Below are 12,076 nucleotides of genomic sequence, written 5' to 3'. Positions count from 1 at the left end.
AAAAAAAAAAAAAGAGACTTATTCGATGCTTTCTCTTGGTAACCTTGAAGGGGTCCCTGAAAGAAATTCCAACATTCCACAGAAAATGAGTTTTAACTGTTTAAATACTTTAGTGATGAAATATGGCCATGAAGATTATTTAAGAAAGAAAAAACTTCAGATAGAAAAGACAAGAGTGAGACTCTTAACAAGTGCATGGCAACACTGATGTGACTGCCAAACTAGAGAAAGAACACCCTTTGCTACTCAATCCTTTCATTTGATTCAATCCTTTGAATCAAATCAGATTTAACGGTGGGTCAAATGGTAAGCTAAGGGGGAAAAAAAGACTTTTTTACCAGATACCTAAAAATTTTAGATAACTTTACTGTTGCTTTTATTAAATATTAAGCAGATATGAAAGAGTACTTCTGTTGGTATGTATAAGATATAAAGAACAATATAACCACCACCCAGATTAACACATGAATATATATCCTCCTCCACCCCTCACTGATAACCACTATTCTGAATTTTGCATTTATTTACCTTTCCCTTGCTTTTCTTTACAGGTTTGTGTGTGTGTGTGTGTGTGTGTGTGTGTGTGTGTGTGTGTGCATCCTTTTCTCCTTTTTACTGAAGTTTCACATCTATACAGAAATGTGCACAAATCATAAATGTATAGTTTAATAAACGTTCACAAACCGATCAAACGCAAGTAATCAACTTACATCATGAAATGGAACTATCAATACTCTAGAAATTTCCCTCGTGCCCCCTCCCAGCCATCTCAGCCAAAAAAACCCACTACCCTTGATTTTAATCACCATCTGTGTGGATTTTTTTCTTCCAAGTTTGCATCCCCAAACAATATCCTATTTAGTTTTACGAGACAGTGACAAACTTTCCCAAGGTGTTTTTACTAATTTATATTCCCACCGGCACTGTATGAGTTATGGCTGCTAAGTATTTTGCCAAAACACTTGATATTGACAGTTTCTAACATTTTTTGCCCTCAATCTGATAGGTAGGAAAAGATACCTCAGTGTGGTATAGCATTTTGTCATGTTGGTCACTGGTGTGTTTCCTATTTTGTAAAGTACTTGATGAAATCTTCTCATCAGACTTTGTTGATTGCAAATATTCAAACACTACAAGTGATACACTAATATGAACCACACTTACTACAGAAAACACTAGTAATTTTATAGGAAAAGATGAAATGCCGTTCTTTGAGTCACTGTTCACCATGAAGAAATCACCGTTACCTGCTCTTTAATGTCCTGTAACTGCTGCTGCAGCTTCTGCACATCTGCATTGACGTTGGTGTTATCCTTATCCTTTTGTAACACCGGAATATTCCCACTTGCTATATAGTACAGATAAAGAATCTTAATGTTACTGACTGTTTTGAAGCAAGAATGATTCTTCATTTCTAAAATCATTAGTTTCATTTATTAAAAACACAAGACTATTATTAGAATCCTCTTAAAAAATTTATTTTCCCACGTGGACAACAGAAACAGCAGTGACATTCATGTTATATTCCTTCATTTATAATCTTTGGGAAAAAAATAGGTTTACACATTAATTTCTAATTATATTTAACTCAGCTAGACAACAGTCCACACACAGACTTCTGGGTTTTCCAAGGCTCTCCTTGTTTTGTTATTGATCTGAGATGAGGAACTCCATGAAAGAAAGGTCATGCTTTACTAAATGGAAGGAAATTTTTTATTCCCCTTTTCCTACTCTCTAGATTCTTGGTCTTTTACTCTAGTTAATCTGTCCCCAGGATTTTTATCCTGCCCTATCGGTGATAAAGAAAAAAAGCTCTGGGCATAAGTAGCTACGCTAATGTTCTTCCTCATCTGTACACAGAACAAAGAAATCAAAGAGACCATACAGCTTATGTCTAGCGCAGAGATGAAAAATATTTTTATACAGCTGTACTACAGGTGACCCTTGAACAACGCAGGGGTTAATCAAAAAATAACATAGTCTGCCCTCCACATCCATGGTTTCTCTACATTCCCAGATTCAACCAACCACACACAGACCGTGTAGTCCTGTAGTATTTACTACTAAAAAATATCCAAGTTTTGGGAGTTCCCTGGTGGCCCAGTGGTTAGGATTCCGGGCTTTCACTGACATGGCCCAGGTTCAACCCCTGGTTGGGGAAATGAGATCCCGCAAGCTGTGCAGCATGGCCAAAAAAAAAAAATCCAAGTTTAAATGGACCCTGGCAGTTCAAACCTTCGATGTTCGAGGGTCAACTGTTTTGAAAAGGTTGAAGGTAAGTAATTTACTTTTCGTCTTTCCACTTGTTCACTGGGTTACACTTCAGTTTATCTACAGTTACTCTGTCACAAAGAATTACTATTCCATGAAATATTTAAACACACGAGATAAACCTATTTCATAAAATAATGAGGTTAATACTTGTGTAAATTGAGAAAATAATTTATAATATGATGTCCTCCCACCCTAAGACACAATAAATTTCATCTTAAAAATAGCCAGCAAATTTTCTTTAAGCAAGAATACTACAATGCTCTTTATAACACACATGGAGGTTTCTTAAAAGACTAATGTTTAAAGGTCCATAATCATATTACAAGTTAGAAAAATACAATTTCAGGTTTCTAATAATGTAACAAGAGCAAAACCCTACCTGTTCCTTGTAGATTCAAGTCACATACCCTCTGTTTTACAAGGAGACAGTGTACTATGAGAAGACATGTCTATGAAAGTCCCAATAAGAAAGCAAAGTAAGAAAATCCACTTACAGATATCATCAGTGGCATCCTCTGAACTTTTCCCTCCACAACACATGATGAAGGGCACTCTTCGTTCAACTACTGCCCGACACTGCACACACTTTTTCATCAGATTAGCACAGTCTGGAAACAGCAATAGGACACTTCTCACAAAAGAGAACATGAACAGGGTTGCCTTCCTCTGCTCATTTTTCATAACTTAAATTTAACACTGAGATAAACACTAAGTTATATCAATACACAATTATACCTTCTTAAAATGTTATCAACCTAAGAATGTATAATTTTTATTGGTAGCCTCTAGAATACAGAGCCCAGCATCATGAAACTAATGACATTTTCTAATACATTGGAATAAATTGTGAGGAGGAGGAGGTTCTAAGTTTTAAAAAAATATGTAACGTAACTATTTCAAGATCTTAAGGCTTGAGAATAAAGGAAGGAGATACCCTTCATAAATTTAACTACTACAACAAGAATTATAAGGCTGCTCACATGATACTTTTTAAAAAAATTCTTTTGTAAATCGCTTATCTCTTAAATTCCTAAAATATGTTGAACAATTCTCTCCCTTCTATCAGACTGATGTACTCTAACAAGGAAATTGCTTAGTGACTACTTTTTTAATGTAGCAGTCAGGAAAATATAAAAAATTTATCATAATGGACTATCTTTCTAATACCTATATATCGGTAGAATGCTTCCCCATTCCAAGAAGAAATACCCAGGCACAATTCTATGTTATAGATTATTAATACTACCCTAAAGTTATTAATTAATTATAAAATAACACAGTGTTTCAGCACATTCTTTCCCATTAGCATTTATTACGAAAAGTATACTCCATATCTTAGTCTATATACCAAGTGTCTTTGTCATTTCAAAAACAGGAAAAATAGCAAAAACTGTGGCAGGATGTCTTATGACAAGACAGTAAACCTTAACAAAGCACAAAACCACCAATGTGGACAAGGGGGTCACATACTCCCAACAGTGCTTATGCTGGTGGACAGAGAATAACTATTCTCTGTCAAGGCCGATCCTGTGCCAAGGCCTAAACAGAGATGGGTCTGATGCTGGCCTAGGCAAGATGCACTAGGTAGGAGCTAATGTTAGTAGATACCTGGTTTGGGGTTTGTCTTCAATCTGAGGGCAGGTTTTTTTTTTCTTGAATTTAAAGAATTAATTGAATTGCCTCAGTATATAATATGTAAACACAATTATTTTAAATTCTTGTAGCTATTAAGTTATGTTGTTATATTGTTTATATAAAATCTTTCTTCCATCCCTCCAAAAGGGATGTAATTTCTCCTCCCTTTGATTACTGTGATGTGGGGACTGGACCACCTGCTGTACTGTATACTCCTTGAGAAAGGGACATTTTCCACCTCGATTTCATCCTCCCTAGCAAATAAATGTTTACCAATGGTCTGTAAAATGGAGAAAACTCTACTTCTTAGGTTTCTTGTAAAGATAAAAGAGAAAACACTCAAAAAGAGATTAAAATGCCTGGTACAAATTAAGAGCTCAATAAAAGTTAGCTGTTGCTTTTGTTACATTCTAAAGCAAAAATAATGTAAAAACGTTGGGAAACTCCTGGGGGAAAATATTACTTTAAGGCTCTAGAATCTGTATTACCAACTACTAACTATAACCAGCTTTCAAGTCACTTTGGTCTCTGACAGGGCCAGCAAATCACAGCCTGCAGGCCAAACCCAACCAGTCACTTGTTTCTATAAATAAAGTTTTAATGGAAAAACAGTACCGCCCATTTGTTTACGTATTGTCTATAGTTGTTTTTGCACTACAATGGCAGAGGTAAGCAATTGGAAAGAGTTGAGGTGTTACTACAGAAATCATGTGGCCCACAAAAGCCAAAAATATGTTTTATTTGACCCTTTACAGAAAATGTTTGCTATCTCCTGGGCTATGAAAATTTACATAACCTGAGCTCTGTTTTACTTAAGACAGAATTCTCTTTCTTCACGCCTCTGACAGCTGATAATAGCCATTATACCAGTCTTTGGTAAACAGAAACAATTACTTGGAGCAGAATGTTACAGTAGAAAACCTTGATCCTTTCTTAGTTGACAAGCTGCCTATCAAAATGAAAAAAACAAATAAACAAACAAAACACCAACGCTTAAAGCAAATCTGTGCCAATGAGATTAATCTATTACACAGTTTGTTACTTTAGTCAAATGTTATATGAAAAACCAACACCTAACTGACTGAAACACCATGCTTTACTCTGGGTCCATTTAAGTGAAGTATAAACTGTTAAACTTATTTAAAATTCTTCACTGACAAGTGAAAAGCAAAAAGAGGAGGAGGATATTAATACTAAGTACATTAACTTGAAAAGAACAAGGGAGATCTATAAAAGCGAAGCTTAAAACTCCTCTTAAACTTTAATATCATCCTCACAAAGATTTCTATAAGCTCTCTTGACATAGAGGTTAAGGAAGGTTAAGAATGCCAGAAATTATTGCCCCAAATAGTTGCTGTGGGTGGTTCAGCAGGGGGGAAAGTATACAGGAGAAGCAACATAAAGGTGAAGATGAAGATGTGTTAATTTCATATGTGAAAAAAGGCTAGACTAAATGTATCAACACTCATTTTCAGAAATAAATTTCTCCTGTACACGTGTGAGAAGTGGTCATTTTGTGCTCATACAACAAATGAAATAAAAAGCTAAGCTGGACCCTCCTACACTGTTGGTGGGAATATGAATTGGTACAGCCCCTATGGAGGACAGTATGGAGGTTCTCTAAAAAACTAAAAATAGAGCTACCATATGATCCAACAATCCCATGCCTGGGCATATACCTGGAGAAAACCATAATTTGAAAAGATACATGCACCCCAATGTTCACTGCAGCACCATTTACAATAGCCAGGACACGGAAGCAACCTAAATGTCCAGACAGAGGAATGGATAAAGAAGATGTGGTACATATATGCCATGGAATATTACTCAGCCATAAAAAAGAAGGAAAGAATGCCATTTGCAGCAACATGGATGGACCTAGAGATCGTCATACTAAGTGAAGTAAGTCAGACAGAGAAGGACAAGTATCGTCTGATACTGCTGAACTTATTTACAAAACAGAAATAGAGTTACAAATGTAGAAAACAATCTTATGGTTACCAGGAAGGAGGGGGGAGAGGGATAAATGGGAGACTGGGATTGACATCTACATGCTACTATATATAAAACAGATAACTAATAAGGACCCACTGTATAGCACAGGGAACTACTCAATACTCTGTAGTAACCTATATGGGAAAATAATCTAAAAAAGAGTGGATATGTGTGTAACTGACCCACTTTGCTGTACAGCAGAAAGTAATACAACACTGTAAATCCACTATACTCCAAAAAAAAAAAAAAAAAAATAAGGCTGAGCTGGGAGAATGCAGCACATCAAGTCTTCCCTAACACTTAGGACTAAGGAGGGAAATAGGTGACACTCTTGTACAGAGAACAGATGGAGGGTTCTAGAGGCCCACCAACTCCTCTGTTCATGAGTTATTAAAAAAGTAATTCAAAGACATAATTTGTTTCACTTTCCACTTTTATAATAATTCTGAGGAAGTTCTGTATGGGCTACTTACTCTCACAAGCACACATGTGTCCGCACGGCTGAAAAAGAACAGCTGCTTTCTTGTCAGAGCATACCACACATTCTTCAATCTGCAAAAAAGAGGTTACAGCAAAAGCGTAAACATCTACAAATACATCTAGTGACTCTAACAGTTCCTTCTGTATCCAAATGTATTTCTCCTCTATAAGGAAACACTCCTGCACAGAAAAATTTAACACACACTTCTCCTCTGTCCTCTACTTTCTTGGTTACTCATTTTTACATCTTTGAAGACCCCAGCTAAACTGGTCTAGTTCCACTTTAGTCTCCCTACCTGTCCTAAAGAATGATACAGAAAAACTCCATTTCCTCTGAGGTCAGGGAGAACAGACTAGACTTCAATCTTCTTTCTTTTTTTAAAAAAAATTACTTTGAGGACTTCCCTAGCAGTCCAGTGGTTAAGACTCTGCCTTCCAATGCAGGGGGTGTGGGTTTGATCCCTGGTCAGGGAGCTAAGATCCCACATGCATTGGGGGCCAAAAACAAAAAAACCTGAAACATAAAAAATAGAAGCAATACTGTAACAAATTCAACAAAGACTTTAAAATGGTCCACATAAAAAAAAAAAAACTTAAAAAAAAAACTACTTTGGAGAGAAAAATCAAAAGAACAAATGACTGAGATAAGATAGATTTCTAATATTCATAAAATTCTACTAGCCAGATTAGCCAGACTGCTAAAGCTTAAGGGGGATTTTTCTGTTTACCCACATCTGAGGAATTCCACCTAACTCATCCTTTCCCAGAACTTGGAATTCCCCCACACAGGCTGAAGCCCAGAGCTCTAGACTATTCTTTTCGCCTGATCTCCACAAGTCCTCCACAACCTATTCATAATTTCCCTCAATTTTTCCTCCTCTTCTCCACTTAATCTGAGTTCTGCATGTGTAACTATTTCTTAACTTTCCTCTGGTTCTCTGACCCCCATCTGCCTACTGCCCTTGGCTCCACATCCATCTTTCACTGATTCTCCTCCCTTCTGACACACATTCACCCCTATCTGTGTCATTTAACATTACTGTCCAAAAATGATGACCACCACTTCACCTAAACAACCAAAATATTGGACCTTCCCAACTTAGACCTTGCTATGTACATAGAATTTTACATAGTCGTAGTAATCTAGTGAGAAGCAGTAAGACATGGTTGGTCAGGATCTTTATGTTCCTGCATTCCAATTCCAGCTCCAATACTAACAAATTACCTAACACTGTAGAGCTGCAGCTTTTAAAAAATCTAAACAATAAAGAACAATCCTTCTTTACAAGGTGGTAAAGTGTCAATTAGAAGACAAGGAGAGGATTCAGGTGGCCCTTATTCAAGTATATCCTAGAACAATTCTAACTATGAGATAGGAGGGCATATTTTAAGTAAGACATAGCAATATAGAGTAGAAGAAAGAGTTCTGAGAAATATTTAAGAAGACATGCTAACTAATAAAATGTATAGAATGGTGAAGAAGAGATCTAAGATATCTCCTAAGTTTCTGACTTGATTTAGAACAGTTGAAAGAAACAAATTTCAGTCGCCTACAGCTTATAGGATGCAAGACCAGGGTGTTCTTTCCAACTCTAGGATTATACACACAGCCTTTAAGACCTACTCAAGGTCAGACTATAAGGAAGGGAATGTTTACCTTCAGTACACAAATCCAGCCCACAAACTGCAAACACTAAGCAGTACACTACCAGAACCACAGTGGGGAACAGAGATAGGAAGACTCTGGAAATGGGCGACTAAGGAACCCATAGCCTGGAGGTAGGTACACTAACTTTTCATAGCTCCCAACAAAGTTTTTCCTCTCTCTAAAAGAACGGCTGAAATAAACAAATGGGACCTAATGAAACTTAAAACCTTTGCACAGCAAAGGAAACCATAAACAAGACAAAAAGACAACCCTCAGAATGGGAGAAAATATTTGCAAATGAAGCAACTGACAAAGGATTAATCTCCAAAATATATGAGCAGCACATATGGCTCAATAACAAAAAAACAAACAACCCAATCAAAAAATGGGTGGATGACCTAAATAGACATTTCTCCAAAGAAGACATACAGACGGCCAACAAACACATGAAAAGATGCTCAACATCACTAATTATTAGAGAAATGCAAATAAAAACTATGATGAGGTATCACCTCACACCTGTCAGAATGGCCATCATCAAAAAATCTACAGACAATAAATGCTGGAGAGGGTGTGCAGAAAAGGGAACCGTCATACACTGCTGGTGGGAATGTAAATTGATACAGCCACTATGGAAAACAGTATGGAGGTTCCTTAAAAAACTAAAAATAGAACTACCATATGACCCAACAATCCCACTACTGGGCATATACCCAGTGAAAACCATAATTCAAAAAAAAAACCACATGCACCCCAATGTTCATAGCAGCCCTGTTTAAAACAGCCAGGACCTGGAAGCAACCTAAATGTCCATCAACAGAGGAATGGATAAAGAAGATGTGGTACATATATACCATGGAATATTACTCAGCCATAAAACGGAATGAAATTGGGTCATTTGTAGAGAGGTGGATGGACCTAGAGAGTGTCATACAGAGTGAAGTTAGTCAGAAAGAGAAAAGCAAATATTGTATAATAATGTATATATGTGGAATCTAGAAAAATGGTATACATGATCTTGTTTGCAAAGCAGAAATAGAGACACAGACATAGAGAACAAATGCACGGATACCAAGGGGGAAAGGGGTGGGGTGGGAGGAAATGGCAGACTGGGATTGACACATATACATTATTGATACTATGTATAAAATAGACAACTGATGGGAACATTCTGTATAGCACATGGAACTCTACCTAATGCACTGTGGTAACCTAAATGGGAGGGAAGTCCAAAAGGGAGGGGATATCTCTATGTGTATGGCTGATTCATTTTGTTGTGCAGCGGAGGCTAACACAACATTGTAAAGCAACCATACTCCAAGAAAAATTAATTAAAAACAAAATAAAATAAAGGAAGGGCTGAGGACCATGGCTAAATTTCAAAGGGATGTGAGTCAGCTATCTGGCTGGCTAATAAGCTAAAAAGAAAAGTAGGCACAGTATGGGTGAAAGAAGTGAAAATCCCAAACTTCAGCAACTAGACAGACAGACAAAAGTCTCAAGAGCAATGACGACACGGAGGTGAAACTCTGGCTGATCTAGCCATTTATTTGTACGTAAGGAGCATCTTCATATAAATATTTTAAGAACTGTATGTGCTAAATACTGGTCAAACATTAAAATGTAACAACTAAAAAAAAGTAAATTAGATATTATGTGTACAGTGTCTAGTTCAATGCCTAATATAAAATCAGTGCTTAATACATGATGATTCTCTTCTCCTCTCTTTATAAAAGATGTGTTGGTTTTTAAAATGATTCCCGATGCAACTGTCTACATATCTGAATTGCTGATAAAGATCTTAAAATCATCTAGCAAACCAATCTAATAATCATTTACTTACCCATTCAGCTATTATTAAAAAAAAATCTTTCTAGGGGCTTCCCTGGTGGCGCAGTGGTTGAGAGCCCGCCTGCCGATGCAGGGGATACGGGTTCGTGCCCGGGTCCAGGAAGATCCCACATGCCGCGGAGCGGCTGGGCCCGTGAGCCATGGCCGCTGAGCCTGCGCGTCCGGAGCCTGTGCTCCGCAACGGGAGAGGCCACAACAGTGAGAGGCCCTCGTAAAGCCAAAAAAAAAAAAAAAAAAAATCTTTCTAAACATAATTTTTTCCCCTTCTGGATTTTTTTCCTCAGATTACATTCCCAGGAGTGGAATTACTATATCAAAGCGTATTTATAGTAACTGTTTGTATATATATTGTCAGGATGGTCTCTCAAAAAAATGTAAACCCATTTATTCAGCCAACTGAAGTGTTAAGAGAGTATTCATTTCTCTTTCCTAGCTAGCATTACTTAAAGTTTATTTTTGCTAATTTGACAAGAATGGCTAATAATAGTTCATAATTTTTAATTTGTATTTCTTTAATTGCTAAAGAGACCAAGCTTGTTTATTCTCCTTCCCTCCAAATACTAGTTTTACAATTTATCTTCAGTGAAGATGTTCACGATCCTTTAACCACTTGGGGTCGCTATTTCTTTACATTCGAAGGCTCTGCAACGAACCTGGCAAATCTCTTTGGTGGGTATGTAAGTTTTTCTACTTTTGCACAGGTTTGAAAATTCCATAACTTAAAATACAAACAGACACCTTACTAATTCTTGGAATTCAGAACTGGTCTAAAAAGGAGTGACAACATAATCCTTCCTCTCTACCTTCCTGTTCTGTCAACCTCCCTCGCAGACATTGGTTTTAATTCTGTCTGTGTATCGTAACACAGAGGAAAGAATAGTGACTTAAGAATCAAGAAAACTGCGTTGAAGACCCAACTGTCAGTGTACTTCTTTGAGCTTTGGTTTTTTCAATTATTTCAGTAAACCAAAATGAGTAAGATGGAAAAGCACTAAGTTACATGGAAAAAAAAATGAAACCAGAAACCCAGAAAAGAATACTGCTTCTCAAAAAGCAAAAGGAGTCAGATGAGATAAAAAGTTCAGAGGAGATACAGAATTTGACCACCAAAAACTGCAGGATGATCAGACTTTATTTGCCTAATGGTGGGATACAGTACGAAATGAATAGCATCGTCTACGAAGTTTTCTTGCCCAGTATGTCTAAGCTGACCCTAATCAAGCCGTTAGATCTAACTTCCAGTTTTCAAAAACACAAAGGATATAGAAACAAATTAAAGAACACCATGATAAAAATCAAATAAATCCAGAATGTGTGATATTCTACCGAAAAAATCAACTAGTCTTTTACAAAGAGGAATACAAAACAATCCATGTACTCAAAAAAGGTGCAATATACAAGTAACTACAACACAAAGTGGAATTAAATACATCTTTAGGTTATAAGGTGTTTTGAAAGTAAAATAGATTACTTTTATTTTTAACTAGTACTGTAGTTTACATATTTCAATTGGTGTCTTGATAAATGTATAAATTATACATTCCCATATTTAGATCAGTCTTAGGAAGAACAAAATTAAAAGACACGCAGCATCATATAATCTTATTTATCATTAACTGTAGTCTTGGAGAACTTCAAAAAATAATAAAATGCTATATTAAAAACATATTACCTTTGTCCTGGATTGAACTTGTTCTTTACAGATGAGGCATTTCTTGACTCGTGGAGAACACAAAGAACAGGTAGCAATATGTCCACATGGGCCAAAAAGAGTATCTCTCTTCATATCTGAGCACACCATACACTCTTCTAAGGTTTCAGAATCATTACTAATCATAGAAGGACTTCGAGAACCCACCTGACCACTAATAAAAGAAAACATTTCTAATCAAGCCTATGAGAATATTCATATTACAAATTCATTAATTTAAATGTTTTTTAAAACATCTAGAGCATCATTAGTATGGGTAAAAAACAATTTTAGTTATGTTAAAAATTAAGCTTTAAGGGGCTTCCCTGGTGGCGCAGTGGTTGCGCGTCCGCCTGCCAATGCAGGGGAACCGGGTTCGCGCCCCGGTCTGGGAGGATCCCACGTGCCGCGGAGCGGCTGGGCCCATGAGCCGTGGCCGCTGGGCCTGCGCGTCCGGAGCCTGTGCTCCGCAACGGGAGAGGCCACAGCAGAGGGAGGCCCGC

At 37.0% G+C, this 12,076-nt stretch overlaps 1 protein-coding gene across 1 annotated transcript in view; it reads right to left on the bottom strand.

The window, feature by feature from the left end:
• Nucleotides 1–12,076, bottom strand: part of MIB1 (MIB E3 ubiquitin protein ligase 1) — a 121,440-nt gene that overhangs the window by 3,583 nt on the left and 105,781 nt on the right. The window contains exons 17-20 of the mRNA XM_024120568.3: nucleotides 11,556–11,748; nucleotides 6,378–6,456; nucleotides 2,769–2,882; nucleotides 1,248–1,348 (exon numbers count right to left, since the gene is read on the bottom strand). Of these exons, the coding sequence (XP_023976336.1) occupies nucleotides 1,248–1,348; nucleotides 2,769–2,882; nucleotides 6,378–6,456; nucleotides 11,556–11,748 (487 nt within the window). The remainder of the gene's footprint in view (nucleotides 1–1,247; nucleotides 1,349–2,768; nucleotides 2,883–6,377; nucleotides 6,457–11,555; nucleotides 11,749–12,076) is intronic.

This window comes from Physeter macrocephalus, chromosome 19, assembly GCF_002837175.3.
Source record: "Physeter macrocephalus isolate SW-GA chromosome 19, ASM283717v5, whole genome shotgun sequence".
In the NCBI taxonomy this organism is placed as follows: Eukaryota; Metazoa; Chordata; class Mammalia; order Artiodactyla; family Physeteridae; genus Physeter; species Physeter macrocephalus.
This window is presented reverse-complemented; position numbering and strand designations above follow the sequence as displayed.